This window comes from Nicrophorus vespilloides, unplaced genomic scaffold, assembly GCF_001412225.1.
Source record: "Nicrophorus vespilloides isolate i.1.1-1 unplaced genomic scaffold, Nicve_v1.0, whole genome shotgun sequence".
Taxonomy (NCBI): Eukaryota; Metazoa; Arthropoda; class Insecta; order Coleoptera; family Silphidae; genus Nicrophorus; species Nicrophorus vespilloides.
Genome location: NW_017098532.1, coordinates 24,903 through 49,259, shown reverse-complemented (window position 1 = coordinate 49,259; position 24,357 = coordinate 24,903). Strand labels below are relative to the sequence as shown.

Below are 24,357 nucleotides of genomic sequence, written 5' to 3'. Positions count from 1 at the left end.
TCAAACCAAAACTAATTTGGAATTTGAACAACTTTCGCATGCAATTAGTTGTTGCGATGGCTAAAGTTCTATCTTATTTTGTATAGCCCTTGCTCAGGTTTATAGTATAATAATTAATTTGCTTCTGTGACCAATTGAATCATATATATATATTTAACAAAAATGATAAATCATATTTTTATATTTAAACAAATATATGTATCTAGAACATATACTATAATGTGTATTACTATAATTATTTTTTAAAATATCAAAAAAAAGAACATTTTTTTTGCAACATACCTAAACTCACATACATTATAACAAACAAAGAGTATGAAATAATAATACCTGAATCAATCACATTACCTTAGGTCGTTTTGACGAAAAATACAATATTGATATTTTTATTATAAGTAATTCTCTGCCAGAAAAAAAAAGAACATAAATTGAAAAGTAAAAATGTATTTTGCATATATGTAAAATATAAAAAACAACAATTCTATAAATAAATACTAAAAATACATAGTTTATGATTCCTCTTATACAGTTAAAAAATAGGTTTTTTTTTATTAATTGATTATTTATATAATATTGTTTAGTATTACAAATTAAAAACATTTTATTGAATTTAACAAAAACGAACAAGTTGAACGAATCTAATTTAATGAAATAGATTGTGCTCTATTTTAAAATTATTTTGAGCTTTATACTATATTTTAATAGTTATGCATAATTTAAGTTACAGAACATAAAAACATTGTGAAGTAACTTCTTCAGACTTTTTTAATAAATACAGATAACTAATTTTAGATGCAACTATGATGCTGCATGTTACAATACTTTGATGGCTTAATAAAATTACCCATCACCTCTATTTTAATTTAATTTTATAACATATAAGGATGTTATATACATGTAAAAAGGTAATAAACTATACTACACTTTGAACAGTAAAATCTAATTTAAGTTCTGTAGCAGTTACTATATATTAATTTTTATATTATTATTTTCAATTATCTGTGCTCGCAACTTCATCATAAAGTGATACCATGTATTTCTTTTTTCGTATACCTTGCGCGAAAATAAATTGCACGATAACTGTAGCGATTCAAGAGAATCGTATAAAACTCTGATTCTGCCAATCAAGAAGCGAGTTGCGCGTGAACCAATACCCGCACTTCAAGTTTGCTTTGCCTTTATAAGGGTAGGAAACCTCTAAGAGAGATCCAGTCGATTACAATCGCAGCATCCGAAGAGAATACTATACTAGCTATGAGTTCCGGAAAACCTCTTCTCGGCCTATGGCTATACCGCAGCGAGGAGGATTGGTCCTATAAGGAAGATGTTCCGGTTCCACCTGCGCCCAAGGTAAAACATTTTTAGTCTTTTTTATTTAAAGATTTTAGTTTTCATCATTTTCATTTACTTTTATTGTTTGTTAGACCGAGGATCAAAAACCGGTAGTGCAGATTGAAAAGAATACAATAATTTTCACGCTGAAGAATCAGATCGGCGGTTTGGTAAGAGCCCTGCAGGCATTTCAGGATTTGGGTATTAATATAGCGCATATTGAATCCCGTTCGAATTTATCTGAGGAAAATCAGGTGGATTTCATGGTTGATATCGAGTGCGATAAGAAGAAAATAGAGCAGTTGGGTCGATTATTGCGTAGAGAAGTGCAGACAATGGTCATTGGTACATATGGAAGTGACGAGAAGGATATTCCTCCTCCGACACCTTTATCCGCAGCTGCAAGTTTTGGTAATTCATTGCGAAGAATACTTCGACAGACACATTGTACGTGTTTTAATCTGTAGATTTTGATGAAATGCCGTGGTTTCCAAAGAAAATAAACGATTTAGATTTTGCTCAAAACGTTTTGATGTACGGAAGTGAACTGGACGCTGACCATCCAGGATTCAAGGATCCCGTTTATAGAAAGAGACGCGAGCATTTCGCCAGGATTGCAAACAATTACAAACAGTAAGTGGAAACCTTTGTTGTCAGAGTATCACAGGCGATAATTGATTACTTTTAGGGGGCAGCCAATACCGAAGGTCCAATACACTGACGAAGAAACGAAAACCTGGTAAACCTAATTGAATTAATAAATTGACATCCATCGATTCGTCTTTCCTCCTATTTTAGTATTTTCTTTTTTTTAGGGGAACTGTATTTCGTGAACTTCACAAGCTGTATTTAAAACACGCATGTAAGGAGTACTTGGAGAATTGGCCGCAGCTTGTCAAGTATTGCGCGTACCGGGAAGACAATATTCCTCAATTACAAGATTTAAATATGTTTCTTAAACGAAAGACCGGTTTCCAAATAAGACCAGTAGCTGGATACCTCAGTCCAAGAGATTTTCTTTCAGGTCTTGCCTTCAGACTGTTTCATTGCACACAATACATCAGACATTCTTCAGATCCGTTCTACACTCCTGAACCGTAACAAAGCAATCGACGGACAAGTATAATATAAATAATGCATTTTTATTTTCTAGCGATTGTTGTCATGAGCTTCTTGGCCATATGCCTTTACTTGCAAATCCTAGCTTCGCGCAATTCTCCCAAGAGTTAGGTTTAGCATCACTGGGTGCCTCTGACGAAGACGTCGATAAGTTGGCAACTGTAAGACAGAATTATTAAAATTTATAATAAATTAATTCTTACTCGACTTGCTTTAGCTTTACTTTTTCACGGTCGAATTTGGATTGTGCAAGCAAGATGGCGAACTTAGAGTTTATGGTGCTGGACTATTAAGTTCAGTTGCAGAACTGAAGCACGCTCTAGAATGCACTGACAAAATTAAACGATTCGATCCGGAACTTACCTGCAAACAAGAATGCATAATCACTGCGTACCAATTAGCCTATTGGTACACAGACTCCTTTGAAGAAGCGAAAGAAAAAATGAGGTGAAAATGTGACACAGTAAAATTGCTTTTAGCAATTAAATTAATATTTCTGCTCGTATTTATTTTTTAGGGACTTTGCAGAGAACATTCAAAGGCCCTTTGGCATAAGATATAATCCTTATACGCAGAGCGTTGAAGTGTTAAGCAACGCTCAAAAGATTACCGCCCTTGTGTCAGAGCTACGAGGCGACCTTTGCATTGTTAACAGCGCTTTGAAAAAGATATCAGCAAGAGATTCCACGTTGGACGTGGAAGGAATCGCTAAATTGTTACAAACTGGTCTACACACTGGTAAAAAAGAATAAGTCTACAATATAATTAATTATATTTATTGCTATACACAATATAGAAAGCCATCTACTAGTACTAATTAAATGTAAAAAGATCTTGATGTGTAAAGTCTAGCGCTGCTCCTGCTCCTATTTAATATTACAGTCTGACAGTTTCTCATTCCAGTTTTTCCAAGTCTTTATCAAATGTAATAAAGCCAGTCCAGAGCACCGTTTGCTTTCCTGTAGTTTTGCAAATAGTATGTAGTCATTAACAATGTAGCCTAGTTCGACACCATTTTGAATAAGCTTTTGAGCGGCAACGATCTGTCTCTCCGGAGGTCTTGTAGTATCAAAAATACCAATAAACGCTATTCCGATGCTTTTTGCATTGTAGCGATAAGTGTGGGTGCCCTCCACCCCCCAGCCTCTTCCCTCGTAAACAAAACCATCACCACCAACTAAAAAGTTGTACCCGATGTCACGCCAGTGTTTACTTTGAATGTGAAATGTCTGTATAGATTGTGTAACTAATTTACATTCATCATGACTCGAGCAGTTGCTGGTTGCCGTATGATGGATAATTACATAATGTACAGGATAATTAATTTTATTTGCTCGGTTCAATGGCTGCTTTGATTGCCATTTGCTACGTGGGATTATGTTTAAATTCCAATTGGAAACATGGTCTGTAAGAGTAAAGAAAATAAAATCATATTAGATACTATTTCCATATAAATTGATGTAATGAATGTGTAATTAATAATATTAAAGATATAACAAATATGGAGCTTTCTAGTTTAAACAAAAAATATAATAGTGATATATGTAAATATAATAATAAATGTTAGATAGAATAGATCAGGGGTTTCCAAACTGTGCGTCGCGGCGAAAATTGAAGATAAACTACTAACATATAGTTTGCCCTGAGTTAGACCAATGTTTTGACTTGGGGCACCGCGAAAAAATCTGTTATATTAAGAGCGCCGCTAAACGAAAAAGTTAGGCAACCGCTGGAATATATGCATATAATATTATGTGCACTACTTCGCATTATATTGATTACATATTAACTAATTAATATAGTTAATGTTATGATTGTAAATTAATGATTCAGTAATAATAAATTTAACATTGTCAGGAATATCAAAGAAAACCTTACCTTCTGAGCCCATTGTAACTTTATTTATATCAATGTTTACTCTGTAATTTTCTGTAATAAGTACAACATATATCAATATGCAGACGATAACAGATATCACGGCTGCTGCATATGCATATAACAGTTTATTTCCTTCTTGATGATTATCTGAAATATAATTATTCTTATAAGACACATATATAATCATACATAATATATAAATACAGTTTGACCTCGTTTAGCGCTAAACGAAACAGCGTAATAGGAGGTCATTTTAATACATAGAAAATAGGGAATCGGCGACCAAAAATAAACAAATTTTACTTTAATTTTAATTTGGATCAACGATTTCGGTTATCATTTGTAAACAAGTTCTTTTAGTTCATAGTCTTCATAATTACTAATTTCGCGTTCTTCAGTTTCTTGTTGTGCCAGTTCTTGAAGGTAGTCATTGATAAGGCCCTCACCAGAAACCTGCAGTAACTTCTTAATATCCTGCTCATCTACATGTCTAATAAACATAGATTCGTTATATACGAATTAATAAAATTCCTTGATATATAATAAATCATTCACTACATCTGATTAAATTAATAATATGTTTGACAACTTTGGTTTTAGACTTATATTTTTGGGATACTTCATGTTGCAAATTATTGAATCCAATCATAACGAGAAGTACTAATTGTAATAAAATAACATTCCGTAGTGTTCATATTAGAAACCATAGAATACGACAAAATGCAGAAAATATAAATTTAACAAAAAATAACCTTTCCTCATTTTTACCGATGACTATATTATCAAATTACAAATAGATTTTTAGCTAATCCAATGCATACATGATTCATAAAACGAACAACTTACTTTCAGGTTCTCTGCGGATCTTCGTCATATTTTCCAGCATTTTCACTATATCTACGTTGAAACCTTTGGAAGTCGTACTCATTACGTGATTGAGATTTGATTGGTTCGTACCGGCTCTTACATTTTGATCTTTTAGCAATTGGTCGTCTTCTCGCTGATGCCGCTCACATTCGGTATTCTTCGAGTATTCCTGATGGGTCTCCATATCAACTTCAGTCTGCATCACCTCCTCTCTTTGATCATTTTTCTCTTCTTCCAAAGTCCCAATATTCAGATCTCCTATATCGACATAGAATTCATATGGATTAATAAAAGATAATGAATACGATAATCATTTTGTCCTGCGTGCGGAGGAGTTTTAAAAAGTCTCACGTTTTAGTAAAAATATGTTTTTGCCTCTTTTATTTATGCTTCTAGGGACGTCCGGGTGGGATTTTGATTGGTAATTTTTAAAATTATTATATATATTTGTATACAGTCAATGATAATTATCAATTTAATAAATAATTATTTTTTCTCATTTTTGAACTGTCTAATATAAAACATTAGATTATCTTAGATTTTAAACATTATTATCTTAACTAACTGTTCCAATTATTATTATAAAAAAAGTAATATGTAACTTACTTGTGGTTATACCTATTTTCTGATTAAGATTTGCATCGTCTCTTTCGTTCAGTTTCTTAATTTCCAGAGTATTTATTCTCAAATGCCAAGCTCAAAATATAAATAATACTGCCTGAACTATGTAAGTAGTAACTGTACTTCAAATTGTTGATTACTCTCAGAATATACTCCTATACAGAAAAATACACATTATCAATAATAAAACATCTTGCAAATTTAATCCACACTCTCTCACCTCAGAAACGTTTGAGATAAGCGACTGAAATTGCGTCACCAGATGATATCGTTACTGGAATACAGAAATCGAAATGTTAGACGATTTTAAATGTTGAATCAATTACCGTTCTTTACTTATGGAGATATTGCTCACTCTTAGAATCGGTAATAACTGAAGTTTTATAATATTAGAATTAATAAATAAATTGATATCTATGTTGGTTTTTCTTTGTGTCTCAGCAAGTTATATTTATATTAAATATTCTTCTATTGTATTAAAAAAAAGAAGATATTTCACTTATATTATCTATGTCTGGAGTTGGCAACGGGATGCCCGCGGGCACCAGGTTGCCCGCGAAGATATTTTAAAGTGCCCGCAGTTTAAATATCTGTATTCTAAATTTTAGATATTTAATATATAATACACAGCACTCTACGAGAAAAAATATCCCAGCAGGTTCTAGTATGGTGCAATAATACCAGAGTTAGCGCTAGCTTTCGTATTATGCTGATATTCTCTATGTCTTTGGTTTATTTGCGAAACAAAAATTTTCCGAGAAGAATAAACTTATAGCGAGAAGAGTAAATTTATTTACCTATTTCTTGTCAATATTTTATGTTTGTAATGAACACTGCACTGGACCAGAAAATATATATCAGCACGTTTTAGAACTATGATGCAATAGTTCCAAACTTGGTGGTAGCTTTCGTCTTCTGTACTACACTAAGCCACTGTCAAACTGACATGTTTTTGCAAGCTCAAACAAATTACCAACAAATTAAAATTGAAATATATGTAGGCATCCCATTGTACAAATACCATTCATTTCAATACGAAAAAATCGAGGAATGTTATGAAAATGTTTCTTAAAATATGCAAATAATATTTTTTTCAGTATTTATTTCTTCAAATATTTTATTTTTTTTTTCCGAGAAAATACTTACTTTAATTTAAAATATTGCATTGTTATTATTCTTTCTTTAAAAATTAAATAAATCGAGTAAGCTTCCTTATGGTTTATTAAACAAAGAAGCTAAATAATGCACGTGCATAATCATGCAAAAAATGAATGGCAAGTGTTTACACTATTATTCCAATAGAGAAAGGAGCCAAATAGATTTATATCAATAATAAATTGATATAAATCTCTTTATTAAAAAAAATAACATTCCTTATAATCAATAAGAAAGATGAAATTGTTTATATTAAATCGACAGATCATCATAATTTGATTTCATGATTCATTTGAAGAAAGATTTTATTTTTTGATGAGGGCCCATGTTATGCCATCTTTGCCGGGAACTGAATTATTCTAAATTTTGGCAGTTCTTTTTGTGGTTTGGGAGATGTATTCAAGGGACGTGGTAAGTAATTGTTCATATGTTTTTTTCACAGTGTTTTGTAGTCTGTCGGTCTGGTAGCAGCGACTCCTTGGGCCTATATGCCTTATATTTTTTTCTCTGCGAGGCATCGACAACTTAGGTCATTATCCTTATAGTTTTCAAGATATTGCACGCGTTTGGTTTCCTGGCTGAAATTTTTCTCGTCACCAGATGGGCAAGCTCCCGTATCTAATGCTCCAGTTCTCTAAGGACTTCAGTGCTCTTGAGTGGAGTTTATATGACTGAAGCCTTCAACCATATATGAACTTGTCTATGGCAGCAAAAAGGGACATGTCACGTCTATTTCAGGTATTTTTATATTTATATTTACATACAATATTTATATGCTCAGACTTAATAATAATAATAATAATTTATTGACCAGATAATAATAATAGAAACAAACATATAAATCCTAAATAAATATAAATTAGAAAAATTAAAAAAATGGTATGGTATGTAAACCTTGAAAATAAGATATATTCTAATATAAATTAAAAATTAACAAATAGGCCAAAGGGCCTCGGTCGGTAGCCATTCCGCCCAGGAAGATAAATTAAATGATTTAAAATATAGATACCGTGGAACCTAGCTTAACGAGCATAATCCGTTTCAAAATTTTCGGATTTTTACTCGTATAGTGATGCAATTTTCCCCCATATAAACTAATACAATATACGATAATGCGTTCCATTTTGGATGCATTTTTCTTATATTTTATTTTGCCCGTTAAGCGAAATGCTCGTTTTGCGATGTGCTCATTAAGCTAGTTTCCACTGTACATATAAAATACAATCTGAGTTCATTTTTTGCCAAGAAATATACTGGTATTACATTAATTGAAACAATGACCCAGTGGTCGGAATGAATATTTTAGGAATAAAAACAAAAATCACAGAATAGTCTCACTAGCCCCGAAAAATCTAATCGGGACATCAATGATTAGTACTCATAATCCGAACAATCTCAATTGGGACACATGGTAACTAATGTTGGGACAATTATATTCGAATGCCCTTAAACTTTGCGCTCTTTACGTCATTGGAGTGGTCTTTGATACTCATTAGGGCAGAGGTCTTCTTGTATGGCGTGGTTTGTGCAGTAACTGCAGTGGGTGGGTTGATCGAGTAAATCATGGTTTGTTTGAAAAAACTGCTCAAGATTGTTGAGTTGAAAACTTTATTATCATCTTCTAATGATAGCATTTTGGGACGAGAATGTATCAATCTCTTCATTGTTGCAGCATCTGCAAAATTATAATATAATAGAGGTCATGTGTAAAAAGATAACATATATACAATTGTTAATCAGTTAATTAATATTGATAAATTCATTTAAATCTATAATCACATATATTTAATTTAGTTATTTATAAGTAATATATACAATTAAATATCCGTTTATAAAAAAATAAAAATGAAAATTGTTACGATGATTTTAATAATAATATGAAACTCGTTACAGTGAGTGATATAGTAAAACTACACAGAGCTTTAAAAATTGCTAGTATTTTTAATAGCATTTCGATAGGTGTGTATCAAAGAAATCTTACCTTTGGATCCTATCATTTGAACTCTATTTTCGTTGTGTTTGTCTTTTGTAATTATAACAGCCAAAATTACTAAGCCAACGCAAACAATTTTTAAAAATATTACAATTGACCAAAATAAAATTGTATTTGATTGTTGATTATCTGAAATATAAATATTTTTATAAATATATAATGCTAGTAGACATGTATTTAGTTAAGTATATAGAAATGTTGTTTTTTTTTCTGTTTATTATATTTTATTTGGCGGAAAGACCTCGTTCGAATGCCCTTTATTGACAATATTTGTCCAATAAATTTATTGAGACAATATCGGTGCGGAGTCTCGAACAGATTCATAATTATTATTCACATATAAACAAATAAAAAACATATTTATATAATCATATCAAATAATTAAATAATTACAAAGTGCCCATAGATCACTGCCCCTCTCATTATTATCATTCATACTATGGACGTTTTAATAAATGTTGTTATTAGTATTGTATTCTCGAAAATATCAATTAAACAATTAACGTTAATAATTACAAAACAAATTATGCTTACATAATCAATTGCATAATAATTAATAAAACAAAGAATTAACTAAATCTTGACCTTTCTCATCAAAGATTAATATTTGCATTGTACATACCGTTTGGTGTATTCAGATCATTAACGCGAAAATTGTACGGCTCCATGTCTTGCTGCAGCTCTTTCATGACTTTCATCTTCTTCCAGAGTTTCCTTGATCAAAAGCAAAAGTATTTAGTTTCTGTTTGAATTGTTAAAACGAAACAATAATTTACGCGTGGCGAGCAGTTGTAGTCGACTCCAAGTATTTTATATTTAGATGTTGCGCAATTCAACTTTACGAATGAACTGACATGAACTGAAAACTTTACTTAGTGACGTATAGTGAAGAGCTTCTTTGCAAACTTGACTTACCTGTATTTACCTTATTTTGAAGTACAAGGATGGAATTTATCAAGGATTATTTGGGAAAATGAAACTAATAGCTAACCAAAGATCTTGCTGCAATAAAGAACTGTAATGAAGACTTGAAAATGTAACACTAAATTTAATAAATAAATTACTACCCGACGGTCGGCAAATATTTTTCCTATTTTCACTTCGAATCTAATATATGAGATTATATATGTTATTTATTCGGAACCCTCTTCGTTTGCAATGAGCACTATACTGAACGCCGGTCATGATAAAAGCTCAGTACGTGATGTATAGACAACTTAATGCACACATACTTTTTTTTTATCTATGAGTCATGAAAGTCATTATGTCGTGCTTTGAATTTTGAGGCCCCGAGCATAAAAACAGAATGGGACCCACAGTAAATAAAAATGAAATGTACTATAAAAAACTTCAAATTTTTATTTATAAAAAGTGGCAAGAGGGGTTAATTTAAATTTGATTGTTTGATGGTTGCTATTGCTAAATGCTAATGATCTAAGTTGTGGACGCGTTATTGTGCATGATGTACTTGGTGACCCAAGTGATATATAAAAAAATATGGGCGCAAGTCACGTGTGCTGGAAATTTCCACTCTTCTCAGTTATGGAATTGGTGAACCTCAATATGAGGTGTACCGATTGGCGGCTGGTGACAATTGAAACGGGGTGATGCCAGGGACCAAAAACAACTAATTTTTATATATTTATATAGTGATAGAACCCACTATTTATGATTTATAGTTATTATTTCCATTACAATAATATTTAGTTACAATCCACTGATGTTGAAAATATTGTTTAATTAAGATGTTTAATAGAACACATGAAAGTCAAAGAAAATCATATTTTTTGCCAACACAATTGAATATAATAGCTGTATATAAAGCACGATCGGTACTGTTCGTGCATCATACATGCTCCGTAATATGAGGTGATATACACGGATCTGTATCGCAAGCCCGACAACCGATAGACCGTCTATTAAAATCCCGACATATTGACACAAAATACGACTGTATTTTTTTGTATTAAAATATAAATATTATATTATTATGAATAGAAATAATTTTAAAATAATATTATTTATTGGTCAATTTGGCATAGAACAAAAATAATGTTATAGCTTCTCATATTGTAGTTTCTTCCTGCGATGCAAGTAAGATGATTAATATATAAATATATATGAATGTGCCACTAAAAAACATCTCCAACATATGACTGATGTTTATTATAGTGTTATGTTTTACAATTATGTCTTTTTCTAAACTTTCTACAATAATACAATACGTTAATTTTTTTTTATGTCAAAATATTGATTGAAAATATTTAGTAAAATTCTTCTTTTTGGACGTACTATATACAGAACATAACAAAATAACGAAGAAAATATGTAGAATAATTAAAGAATAAATATTGAAAGGAAATTGATTTTGTTTTGTTCCTCAAATGGCCATTTTTATCAAATGTGAAATAATTATGATGAACCTACCTACTATAAGTTGGGGCACTAATGTTGCTACAATAACGTTATAATGAGTGGAGAGCGCTATTTAAACATACTGGAAGATATTTTCCGCCAGACTTGCGCCGATGACGAATATCTTTCCGAAATGTAATGTGTTTCAACAAGATGGAGCCAGTTGAATAACAAGACTAGTAATAGCAGTCCAGGGTGAAAAAAATAATGACACGAAACACAGAACATCGTTGGCCCCCAAGGTCGCCTGACTTCACTGTTTCATTTTTTTATGGGGATATTTTAAGCAGGAGCTGTATTAAATTAATCCACGCAACAAAAACGAATTAGAAGAATCCATAAGGGCCCTTATTTAAGCAATACCTTCCGAGCAACTTTAACAGCGTTTTGATCAGATGCAGTGATTGCTGTAACAAAGGTGGAGGACATGAAAATATATTTTAACAATTGGGTTGTGTAATAAGTTCCCGCGTTTTTGTATTTATTTTTTTCCTGTAATTTTGTATTTTGTTAAGTAAATGCATTCGCAAGTATTTTTCTTGCTTCAATTTTTCGAATTAATTAATTTCAATCAATTTTGAGACATTTTAATCTATTTTCAGTCTTCATCGTTGGCGAAAGTAAGGCCCATGGTTTGATTCGACATGGAACTAAAAAGTTGATAATCCGTTGACGTAAGGTCCAGAGAGTATGGAGGATGCGGTAGAACAGTCATTTTCAAACTTTTTGGTGCGCGACCGCCTTTTGGACATAAAAAGTTTCTGCGACCCTCCGAAGAATGGGTACGTGTAGAAGAACAACCAAGATTGATCTGTCATTCATTTATTTCGACCTCCCCCCAAATATTTTACGCGACCCCCTTGAGGATTGCGACCCATACTTTGAGAATCACTGCAGTAGGACACCCATTCGAGATGATTCAAAGTCTCCATGAAGATGAACAATATTATTATAGATACATAAAAGGATGAAATCAATTACCTCGAAAACACCGACCGAGCTAACTTATAAGGAAAGTTAGTCAAAAGTGTATAGAAAAATATAATGTTTATGTTAATTCCGTAAAACCACTGGGGTAAGAAAGCTCCTGGGATTATCAAAAGAGCAGCAGCAGAGAAGCAGCAACAATAATCAAGACATTATTAATAAATTGAAAAAAAACTGTTATTGCAATAATAGATATTGTTGAACTCACTAACAGTTATTCATTAAAAAAATATAAGATGTACCAGATCTATACAACAAATGCTAATCTGATTTTTTATATCCTATAATCTTTTACGACTTTGTTGACTATCAATATGCACTCGGTATACCTTGTATATATGTATTGATACTAATGATTCATTTTCAAAAGTTGCTGAGGGCAATATTAAAAAGTTTTCTTATTCCTTTATAATTTTATATAGCTTGTTTATTATACTGAATATACCCGAAAAAATGAATAATATTTCCACATTCAAAAACATAATTAATGACATGACAGTTGAATCCGTGGTGTTTGGTATTTCTGCGATGTTTTTACGTATGACTTCATTTTAATCTATTAAGTATAAACATTAGCTTATTGTTATTACAGTTATTACTATATTATGTTAACTTAATTTAACTATAAATAATTTTTGACTACCGGTAAATAAATATAAGTTTGTAATTCTAACAAATATATTTAATAAGAAGAATTATATAACCCTTTCTCAGTCTGAAATATCACAATTTTTATTACGGATTCTGAGCCCAGTTGTCCCAAGTCTTCATCAAATTTAAAAGAGTCTCTCCAGGGCTCTGTGTGGTTTGCAGTTGTCTTGCAGCAACTAGTTTGTAGTCCTTGGCAACGTAACCTAGTTTAATTCCTTTGTGGATGAGCTGTTGAGCGGCAATTATTTGCCTCTTCGGAGGTTCTATGCTATTGAAGGTACCAATAAACGCAATGCCGATGCTTCGAGCATTGTAGCCAAAACTGTGTGCACCCTCCGACTCCCAGCCTCTTCCCTCGTATGCAAAGCCATCGCCTCCTACCAGAAAGTTATATCCGATGTCCCACCAGTGTTTGCTTTCAATGTGAAATGTTTGTATGTATCGTGTATAGAATGTGCATTCGGCTTGATTGGAGCAGTTATCGGTTGCTGTGTGGTGGATAATCACTAAAGGCACAGGTAAATTTAGTTTGTTCACTGGTTCTGTCGGTGGTTGCGCCAACCATTCTTTACGTGATATTATCTTTAACTTTCCACTGAGGACAGGATCTGTAATTTAAAAAAAATATTAAAATGTTGCATTTAGCTGATTTGTACATTGCATAATGCTTCCACAATGTATTTTATGCATTCAAGTTGTAGTGTCATCGAAATAACACGGAGGTGTTTTTTTTTCGGTATTCTTCTGCGCATAGCTTCGTTTTTATTCTTTATTTTTTCTGTATACTTCCAACCACTGCGCATATTATTCAGTCGTATTATGACAGCTAAATGCGCAGAAGAAGAACAATATAGAATGGTTTAGTGTCATCGTTGTGTGGTTATAAACAGCACCGAACGGGTGGAGGAAATAGTGTCGTGATCATATAAAAAATTCAAATGATATCAGTATCAATATTTACGAATAAGACAAACAAAATAAGACAATTTAGTGTTGGCTGTCACATTTTCAAAAGAAAAAAAAGCGCATTAAATAAATTATTACAATAATTACTCAACGACTAATCGTTGGTTTATTGAGATATGATCATAAGATACATAATAATAAGTTTAAATAACAGTTTATAATATATGCAACTAAAGTTACGTCTGTGTTTTATAAATTGGTGTAAACAGTAGCAGACCAAAGGTTAATAGTATGACCCAATGGACATGTCAGAGCAGTGAATTAAAGTTATAGGGCTCCACACCAGTTATGTAAATGAAGGGAGGCGGTAGAATATAACAAAATCATATGTTTTCCAATTGAAATACTTAGAATGGCCTACAGTCACCAAGAAAATGATGACGATAAGTTGAGTTGTGAATTTTCATTTTAATATTTTTCGTGAAGAGGTAAATGACGTCGGGGAAGGGTCAATAATTATAATTTTATAAATAATTAGAAAATAATGAACTATGGGACACAAAATACACATCAAATATAGTTAAACTTAATACATATGAAATTAATCTATACTAAAGGTTTAAATTTATAATAGTAGAAGTAAAATTATCGTTTTGAATATTAATGAAATATTTACCTCTAGGTCCCTCAATTGGAACTCTGATGTCCTGTTCGGCACTGTCTTCTGGGATAAACGAAGGCTTTTTTGTAGAAAATATAACAACCAATATGATAGCCGCCGAAGTAGCCATCACAGCTATTGCAATTCCTAATAATAATTTATTATTTGTTTTTTTATTGTCACCTGGAAAATAAAAATCAATAAATTATTACATGTACGTATAGTGCATTTAATTTTCAATTTTTTGGTGCATAAAAGAGCCAAGTAAAGGAGTTTATAAAACTAGGATCGCATAAATCCCAAAATACCATAGGGCGACCCTCCCCGTGAAAATATTACAGCGGATACGTATCTCTATATAAATATATGATAAACATGTATGTAAATATAGACTGAAATTAATATAAAAACAGTTTGTTTTTCAGTGAAATGGCAGTATTGATAAAAAACAGAAAAAGTGTGTCTAGTACGTTGATGTAGATTTTGGACAGGGTAAGACATTTTGGGTGACACGTATCGTTTTTGGTCTTCAAATATCACAGAATTATGGATATTTCTAGATGTGACACGAGTTTAGCCAAGTTTTTCCGAATTTTGATACACCGAGCTGATTTCTAATATTTTTCATATGTGATGAACATAAATTATATTTTTTGGTGTGTCATAGGATCACCATCATTAGTCTAGGTAGAAATTTACATATCTAACAAGTAAGTAAAGTTTATATATATCCAAGTAAAGATAACGTTTTTATAGGCAATATATTTTATATTTAAATTTTCTACAAAGTAGAAAGAAGGAATCGCCACCATCAATTAACTTGCAGATCAAGGTCAGATAATTAGTTCAAAGTAATTGTTTGTCGAAGTGTGAAAATATATTAATTCAAACTGATTTAATGGAAAGTGATGATTGTTTTTGTTTAGAACAATTATTCAAGTCAATTGATGAATATGTAATTCACTGTATTATCAAGCGAAAATATTGAAATCATGTATATTATATAATTAAATAGTTTTTTAAACTTTACAAACTAAAGCATATTATATTGAGTGAAGTAAATGGTCCATATTACCAACCAATTCATTCGATATTCATAATATATCAACCAAAAATTTATATTCGACGTAATAATCCCATATTTAAGATCTTTTGCTGAAATCTGATAATAATCATTTCTCTGAAAATGCAGATCAACGTAAAGGTAACCACTTTATTAATAATTCCTTTTTGGAGGAAATGAAGTGTTGAGATGTGTTCTGATGTCACATGAAATTAAATCAAATGTCTCCATTTCTAAGCTATAAAATTGTTGGTCTTTTTTTGGACTCTCTATTTATATTTAATAAGAATTTTATCTATACAGCTTAACGAGCATAATCCGTTCCAAAATTCCCGGATTTTTACTCGTATTTTTCCTATATAAACTAATGTAAAATAGTATAATGCGTTCCATGTCGGAAAAAAGTCTAACTTGGTCTCGATTTTTAATGATTTTGTTTTTGATATCTATGGTTATTTTTAATCTTTGGATTTTTATTTGGAGATATGCAAGTGTTATTAAATTTTGCACAAAAAAAAATCACAAATAACATGTTCGAACACAAATTTGAAAATATGTGTGATCAGAAACAACACTAAGATGCAACTAGAATGACTACAAACCCAGAAACTGTTATTCTCTTTATAAATTTAATATTTGTTTATATAAAAAAGTGTACAGAGTTCCTTTATATTTTATAATATTGATTGGACACAATACAATTTTGTTGTGCTTTTACAACAAACATAAATTATATTTACAAAGCATAATCCGCTATAAACAAAGATGACAGAAAAATGGAAAATTGTTAAAAATACACATACTATGTGTTTTGAAAATGATGCAGCAAGCGCACAATGCGGGACTTATCTCCTTGTCATCACTTGTTATGCAATTTATTTTGTTCGTTAAGCGAGGTTCTACTGTATTGGTTTTTATTTGTAGCTGTCCCCAGTCCGGGAATTTCTCCAATTTTCACCGGGCCGCAGTTATTAGAAAGATGCAGAACACTGCATTAAATGTTGTCTTTTCTGTATTCAAGTAATGATACATGACATTGAAGAGTTATAATAGCAAAGTTATAATGTAAATTTGTGGTAAAAACAAAACGGCAATAATAAAATAACAAAATAAATTAATCATGGCGGAAATAGTGCGGTATTATTATTGCATAAATTTAATTAGTTATCAATAATTTTAATTCTATTATATAAAAAATACATTGTTATTGAATTATTTTATTAGTTACATTTATATTTGTTTGGAAGGTTTCCGATGGAAAATCGTTTCGCTCCATGCCTATTTATTTTGTTTTTTTTTGTTTTTATTTTCTTTTTGTCTTATGGTCAAAAAATATTCAAATTATTGCCAAAAGGTTATGAATAAGAAATAAAGGATGCAAAAAAAAAATATATAAATCATTAGTTTATTGTTCATTTATTTTTTATATATTTGCAAATATTTTTATTAGTTCATTTCAAATAAAGAAGCCTAATATTTTTTTAACGTGCAATTTCTATAGTCTCGTTTCTAATACGGAGAGACTCTTCGTACTCGATTTCATTACTAATCGGATTTTTATAAAATTGTTTTCTCTACTTCATATTTTATATTTCTAGCCATTCTAGTAAATAAATATATGGGATAAAAAAATATCATATACTAGAGAAACCAATACCTTGATCAATTACAAAAGCGGCAACAATAATGGAAACAATTACGTAGAAATGTTATTGCATTGAAAAGCGGCAATTATATTTGTTTTCCTTTTACCAAGATTCCTATACGTTGAGACGTGCTCACAGCAAACAAACATTTTACACCATTTTCACAGCAATTGTTAATATGAGGAAACTATAAATTCGTTGGAACGGCATGTTTTATGTATACGTTCGTTCAGTGGAATTTAAATAATATGCATATATTTAATAAACTGTGATCAAATTATTTATCAACTAGAACATCTCAAAACCCTATAAATTATTTAGGAAGTTTTACGTTTATTTCCTTTGTATTTTCTTATTTTGTTATTTATAATAACACTAATTGAAATATATAATGTAATAATTAAAATTACATAAATAATTACCGATAAACATTTTTTTTTAATTTTAGAAATATGACGAAAGGTAAACGTATTTAAAATGATGATTATTTAACATCGTTTTATATTAAAGCGAGAAGTACACTGCATATATTATCATTATTATTTCAGATAAAAGTTATCGCGGTGTGAACTAGGGTTCAAGTAAGATAGCACTTAAACAAACTCTTATTATTTTATGATTGTATGAAATCATTATAATATTAATTAAAGTATATTTAATACTATCCATGTACACTTATATTTCATTGTCTATTCATTTTGTTGCATTAAACATAGTTAGTTAAATTAGATTATGTTTTTTTAGTCAAAGGCCAAAGGTATTTATCGCTACTTGATATAATTTATTGCCGTGCATGCTGTTGTCCTTGTTTACTATATTTTGCGATGCGAACAACATTGTGGATATGTTGCACGAATTTACAGCGTTGTCAATTCTGTTAATGTACGTTTCTTATGTGCACAGTTTGACAAATAAAAACATTATTTTTAAGTCTTAATTCTATCACGTTTTTTGGCCTCATCGAAACTACATGTGTATTGTATTATTTTTTATTTTTATAGCTCATAGTTGCATTATCTAAATTGTAACGCTTTAAATTATAGAAATAGTTTACATTAAAAATCAACAAGTGAAATGTGAAGAATTTTCGTAAGGTATTTCGATTATGATATGTAGTTTTCTTCATAAAATGTCGAACAATATTTTCCTACACCATTCATATTTTGTTAAATTAATTTTAATAATATTTTTCAGTTGTTTTTATCGTGAAGCTCACAAATCTTCAACAATTTGGGCTGGACATTTTGTAAACTTAGGTATAAATAAATCAGTATTTTTTCGTATTTTATTACAAAGTCTAAAAAAATATTCCAAGTACTTATGGATTTTATTGAAATGATGAAATTAGAATTTATATTTTGTAAAAACCATTTTTAAACTGTGAGCTATATTAATAATTTAATTTTTATTCATAGATCTCAATTTTTACAAGTAATACAATAAATAAATTCATAAAGATAACTAGAATATTTTAAAATTAATTTGTTTTGGAATTGTATTATCTTAATAATTACATTTTTTTGCATTAAATATTTTTCTTGCAGTATATATTAAATAAACTTACTTTATTTTTTTCTAATTAAATTAAATCCACCAACCAGCACGGATTGAAACCGCACTAAATGAAGAACACAAAAATGATAAAAAGTGTAAAATCAAGTATGGAAAAAAAAACTGATCAATTATATATATATAAATATTTCTTGTGGAAAAATGTGTAATCTGGATTTACATTGTATTTTCCTATGTTTTGTTAGAAAATGTACATTGTTTCATTGTTTTTTTTAATTACCGTCAAACGTTTTTGACAAAAAAAATTCAGTTACTTCACAATCTGAAAATAAAGTAATATTATCTAATTATTTTGAACTATTATTTATAAATATGAGAAAGAAATCATTACATATTTTTTTAATTTTTATAACAATAATAATAAAACAAAAAAAAAGATTAACTGATGGAAAGGGCTATTCTGCCTTTCTGTCCCGATTTTTATATGAATTTAAAATTTAATATTAGTCAAAACTCAAATTAATTTTCATACGCCCACTCACTATATAGATGCAATGCGTCGCAAAATGTGACATAATTGGATTCGCCAACATCCGTGACTATTTGAAATCGAACACTTCGAGGAATTATTGGTGTATACAAAAATGGAAAATTTTTCTTGGAACATTTTTTTATATTTTTTTTTCCAAAATAAAAAAATACTTACATACTTCACTAGTTTTAGATTAAGTTGGAATTAAATTTTGCTTTAATTGAACAAAAAAACAAACTCGTTTAATTTTAGATTAACTTGTATTTAAAATATGCGGGTTTAAATTATGCAACTATCCGCTAGAAATCGAACTGGTGATGTCATATTCTTTTTGCATATTTACAAACTGCACGCACCGGCTTAGAGCAGTTCAATCGAGGTTAAATCCCGAGTTAATATAATAACCAATCTATTCCGCCTTTATATTGGAAACGATATTCAGAACACAATGGGATTAGATATGGAAGATGCATATAAACAAGAGATTTAGTCACATGACCATTAACCATCTGCCGTATTAGATTCATCATAGATATATTTTTCTTTTAAAGTTTGTGTATAATTAGCCTTGGCATACAGATGTTATTTAAAATTTAATTAATTATAAGATATTGGACTTTTTAATTCCTACACAACAAACACTATCAACACAAAACAAATCGATAATAATTATAATAGTAGTTAGGTGAAATAAAATTAGCTTAACATATATTATGTGCATAGTGTGGAAATCAGTAAGGAAAAATGAAAATTTTTTCATTTATATGGCCAAATCTATTTTTATTATATATATTTAGTTCCTCGATTAATACGGTTTCAAATCGTCCGATATATTGGCGCAAGTGATTACTCGTACAATAACATTAAACATTTAAAAAAATGCAATGAAATTGTATAATTTGTATACCATATACATTCTATCTATATGAAACAGTTTATCTAGATAAACCATCATTTATATTTTTAATGTAATTTCCAACATAAAAAAATACATTGTTCTAAACATATAATTTGATTCATATAAGTAAAATTCTTAGAAATTGCGTGCCAGAATTAAACAGACGATGGTTCATATAAATGTGTGATTATGAAATATAATTAGTAATTTTTTTGTTAATAAAAAAAACTTTTTTTCTTCAGCCTGTAAGTAGCCACTCTTGGGCATAGGCCTCTTCTATTTGTTTCCTCATCGTTCTCTCATGTGCAATCTCGGTCCAATTTTTGAAATACATCTCTCAACAATAGCAAATTTTTCAAATTTCCACAACTCCTTCCGATGTCAATAAAAATAACAATAAGCTTTTTACAACAGTATGTAGAAGGGTTAAATGAAAAAGCAGAACAGCGATAAAACAAAACACAACAAAACAGTGACTAAACAGAACATCGGAAAAAATATTTAAGTTCAAGCAAAATAGAAATAAACAAATGACAAAGATTGAATATAACGTTCATTATAAATATATGTATTTAGTATGTATGTATCTGTATAACTTTAATATATTTTTTCGATGTTCTGTTTTGTCGTTTGTTCTTCTTTGGCCTGTTTGTCCGGTCACCATATACAAGATATCAAAATTGTAATGTTTAGGAACGACTTATTTAAGATACATTTGCCTCCTGTGACGTGTCAGTTTCAAAGCTATTATTTACTTGATAATACTTTGTATTAAATAGGATGTACTCATCTGACTATTGTAACCAAGTGTATAATTTCGCATTGCTTTTTATATACACGTATAGAACAATCTACTGCAAAACATATTAATAATTGAAATTGTTATAATTTATTAGTTGTCAATTTTTTAAATTTGTGAAAGTAGAGATAATTAATGATTATAAAAATCAGGACAATTTTATGTAGAAAAAAATAAAACGATTTCAATGTTATTTAAGTATCTTTTTAAATCTTTGTTTCTTGACTTTTTTTGGCATGAACTTCTTTAATTTGTTTGTTAACAAGGTTTTCTAATACTAAAAAACCATCATCTTCTGCATACAATAAATTTCAAACCTCCTCTTCATCGACTTTTTTGAAACCTATTGATTAGTATGTTATTTTACAACTTCTTCATATATTTGATAAACGTAAATATGTTTTTTTTTCTTTTCAAATGTTCAAACAATATAATTGTAGTGAATTTTATGCATATACATTTATATATAAGTATTTAGTTTATTAGATAAAATTTGGTTCATTTAGTATAGTTTAATGATTGTCTTTACTTTAATGAGTATTAATAGTTTAAATTGGTGAAGTTATTAATTATTCTCTTAAAATTATTATACTGATTATGTTTTAATATTTTAGTCAAAGATTGACCTCATTCAAATAATAAACAGTAGATGTGAGAAGCATAATTTATATATAAATGCTACTAAATCTAATAAACTTAAACAAATGACTGCATGTTTATATGACTAATCGATTACTAAGAGTACTTGTAAAAAAACTGACTTATTTATATGAATTACATTTGAATATGTCATTGATAATTATTATCATCACATTACCTAATCGAAAGTATTTGAGTAGTGACGTAAATATTGAAAGTGATTATACATATCTAATGATATATGTATACATTTTTTTTTGTAACCTTTATTTTATTCACAATCGGTGTCAATCAAAATCCCTTAATAAATATATTTGAATAATCTAAAATCGAAGAATTAAGTAGCGATGAATACTTTAATACTAATTGTTTTCATTATCTGAAATTAATTGTTACATAACATTTTTATATGTGAAACAAAAAAAAGATGAATAACAAGTAGAACAACCGTAAGCAATTGTTGTCATGGTAGCTCAATATGAATCACTGTAATGATTTTGCAATAACAAACATTTCAATTTGCATCGCATTTAACATGGAAAGAACAAAAAAAAGTTGATTTCCGAGAAAGCTAATATCCGCATATAAATATATTTAAATTTAAAATTTAAAAACTGAATTATTTTTTGTCGCATTTCTATGATTACGAAAGTGAAACATTCTGCTCTTATCTAAATCTCAAAAGTAAACGAGAATATGTTAAATGCTTTATTGTCGGACAAAATCCTTGAGCGTATATGTAAACACGGTATTAACTCTATATGCATCTCATGTGCGCATTGTTTCTACTTATACATATTAATTAATATACGGTTAGACCGCGCCATATTTTTTTTTTCGAATATTTCTCGCGCAATTATTAGTTAGATATCTTGTGAATGATACACAATTGTGTTTGATATGTATAAATTTATTTTGTTTTGTCTTTACAAATTTTAAAAATGATTCCAAGGCTGCAATTAAAATATTCCTTTCACGATTATAGCGACAACGTATGTATATTTAGGAAATGTTATAGGATGTTACCGGGGAAAACCCAAAATTTGAATGGTCTAGTTTTGTTATTATTATTATTAAGAGTTGATAATGATCAGTTAACTGAGATAGCGTTTACTTACTTTTCGTATTATCATTTTTAGATGAATCGGTGAACGGCACTTTTCCATTTGTTTGTCCGTTGCTATCTGTTTCTAAAACGAAACTGGGATTGTCTGATCCCTCGATGTTGAACTCTTTGTTTTCATTGGCGATAAATCCATTGGTCTTGGAGATATTTTCGGCATCGTACAAAAATTGTTTAATAGTCACAGGTCCTTGGTAGAAGGTCTTATTCCCAAAATGCACATCAGTCGAATTGCTGACAGCGATATTTCCGAAACTTGGAGGTGGACTGTCGCCGTTCCTCAGCTGCACCTCTTTGCCAAAAGACTCATCTTCGGAAGAGCTGTCAACAATCTCCACTTCGTATTTATCACATGGTTCTACGGCGGTGGAGCGTGTGGAAACGATGTGACTTACGTCCACAACCATGCCTAATCCGAAACATTAAACTAGGAAGTTGCCAGTATTCGAATTTTGTTTATGTTGCATTCGCGACCATGACAATTACAGAACTGGTTGAAATCATGCTACCGACTTCTCCCACCAGGCTGTGTACACTTGACGCACATATACTAATTATCAATGATAAACGAAACGACTTCTCCCCACTTAACAACTCTTCATGAAAATAAGTTTTATAAACATATCAAATACAAATCAAAATACATTCGATCTTGATAAATGTTGAAAATCAATGTTTTTTGTTATATTTGTTTCATTAGAGTGTACGTAATAAATGTAACAAATTTGGTGAAAGTCAATATTCAGCTATTTGTTTTGCTCTTGAAAGTTTAAGCGTTCTGTAAATAATTTGTCGAAACAGACTATATTAATTTTATCATATCGATTATAGATTCATGATATTCCAATCAATATTTACGTATGTTTTGTCTGTTTGTTTTGATAATGCAATCGTCAGACCATATTCTCAGAATATTGATCATTACGAACATAAATACATGTTGGTAATAACATATAATTTATTTTTGCTAGATAGTATTTAAATTCTGCATAAAGCTAACGGCAATATTAAATTTTTTTAATGTCATGTAATTTTATTTACAATCTGTTCATCAAGATTGGTTAACTTCAGTAGTATGTATATTGATGCTCTGCGATTCCACTATTTCTTTTGACTGTGAATCTGCTGCTATCCTTAACATTGTCATTGTCCATCCACTTGACTGAAGGTCCATATGCTGAACCCCATTCATTTAACTGTCCATCTGTGATGAACGATGGCCCTATTGGTACAAGAAGCACCGAGAGGTCTCACAAAAGGGCCTGGCTTTGACCAGGATTCAAACTGGCGACGTTCGATCGTGGGTAGGACGACTTAACCTCGGCTATTAGTCGCCCAAAAAAAAATATATATAAAGTCGTAAATTGATTAATAATTAAAATTTCAGCTAAACATTCTTAAGTTCATATAGACGAAAATGTTCATATGTTCATATTACTTTTGTAAATCCAGTTGGATGTATAAAATAATTTAATATTAGACCCAAAATGGTAATTGTATAATATTAAATTAAAAAAATGTGAGATATTGTAATATTAAGAAAACATGTTTATAGTTATT

General features: G+C 30.0%; 4 protein-coding genes across 7 annotated transcripts; 1 reads left to right on the top strand and 3 right to left on the bottom strand.

Moving 5' to 3' along the window:
• The first annotated feature begins 1,144 nt into the window (after positions 1-1,144).
• Positions 1,145-3,213, top strand: LOC108562706 (tryptophan 5-hydroxylase 1). The gene is made up of 8 exons (XM_017921112.1): positions 1,145-1,350; positions 1,425-1,743; positions 1,800-1,965; positions 2,021-2,071; positions 2,148-2,429; positions 2,486-2,612; positions 2,669-2,898; positions 2,969-3,213. The coding sequence occupies exons 1-8, from the start codon at positions 1,255-1,257 to the stop codon at positions 3,201-3,203; spliced, it is 1,506 nt and encodes a 501-aa protein (XP_017776601.1). The 5' UTR covers positions 1,145-1,254; the 3' UTR covers positions 3,204-3,213.
• A 24-nt stretch (positions 3,214-3,237) lies between these two features.
• Positions 3,238-6,742, bottom strand: LOC108562707 (peptidoglycan-recognition protein SC2-like). Its single transcript, XM_017921113.1, has 6 exons — positions 6,615-6,742; positions 6,038-6,091; positions 5,803-5,972; positions 5,176-5,454; positions 4,330-4,476; positions 3,238-3,856 (listed from the first exon to the last, which is right to left on the bottom strand). Exons 4-6 carry the CDS (start codon positions 5,396-5,398, stop codon positions 3,318-3,320), a joined length of 909 nt encoding a protein of 302 aa, XP_017776602.1. The 5' UTR covers positions 5,399-5,454; positions 5,803-5,972; positions 6,038-6,091; positions 6,615-6,742; the 3' UTR covers positions 3,238-3,317.
• Positions 6,743-8,087: 1,345 nt separating this feature from the next.
• LOC108562709 lies at positions 8,088-11,845 on the bottom strand. 4 transcript variants are annotated; one of them, XM_017921117.1, is made up of 5 exons: positions 11,393-11,845; positions 9,881-9,967; positions 9,588-9,831; positions 8,954-9,094; positions 8,088-8,647 (listed from the first exon to the last, which is right to left on the bottom strand). In XM_017921117.1, the coding sequence occupies exons 3-5, from the start codon at positions 9,661-9,663 to the stop codon at positions 8,403-8,405; spliced, it is 462 nt and encodes a 153-aa protein (XP_017776606.1). In that variant the 5' UTR covers positions 9,664-9,831; positions 9,881-9,967; positions 11,393-11,845; the 3' UTR covers positions 8,088-8,402. The 4 variants fall into 4 exon arrangements, with proteins under 4 accessions (XP_017776606.1, XP_017776607.1, XP_017776605.1 ...); XM_017921118.1 differs by lacking the exon at positions 11,393-11,845 and adding an exon at positions 10,033-10,651 and having other exon boundaries at positions 9,881-9,980; XM_017921116.1 differs by lacking the exon at positions 11,393-11,845 and adding an exon at positions 10,033-10,651.
• Positions 11,846-13,031: 1,186 nt separating this feature from the next.
• LOC108562708 (peptidoglycan-recognition protein LC-like) lies at positions 13,032-23,317 on the bottom strand. The gene is made up of 3 exons (XM_017921115.1): positions 22,793-23,317; positions 14,601-14,768; positions 13,032-13,626 (listed from the first exon to the last, which is right to left on the bottom strand). Exons 1-3 carry the CDS (start codon positions 23,202-23,204, stop codon positions 13,103-13,105), a joined length of 1,104 nt encoding a protein of 367 aa, XP_017776604.1. The 5' UTR covers positions 23,205-23,317; the 3' UTR covers positions 13,032-13,102.
• Positions 23,318-24,357: the final 1,040 nt, after the last annotated feature.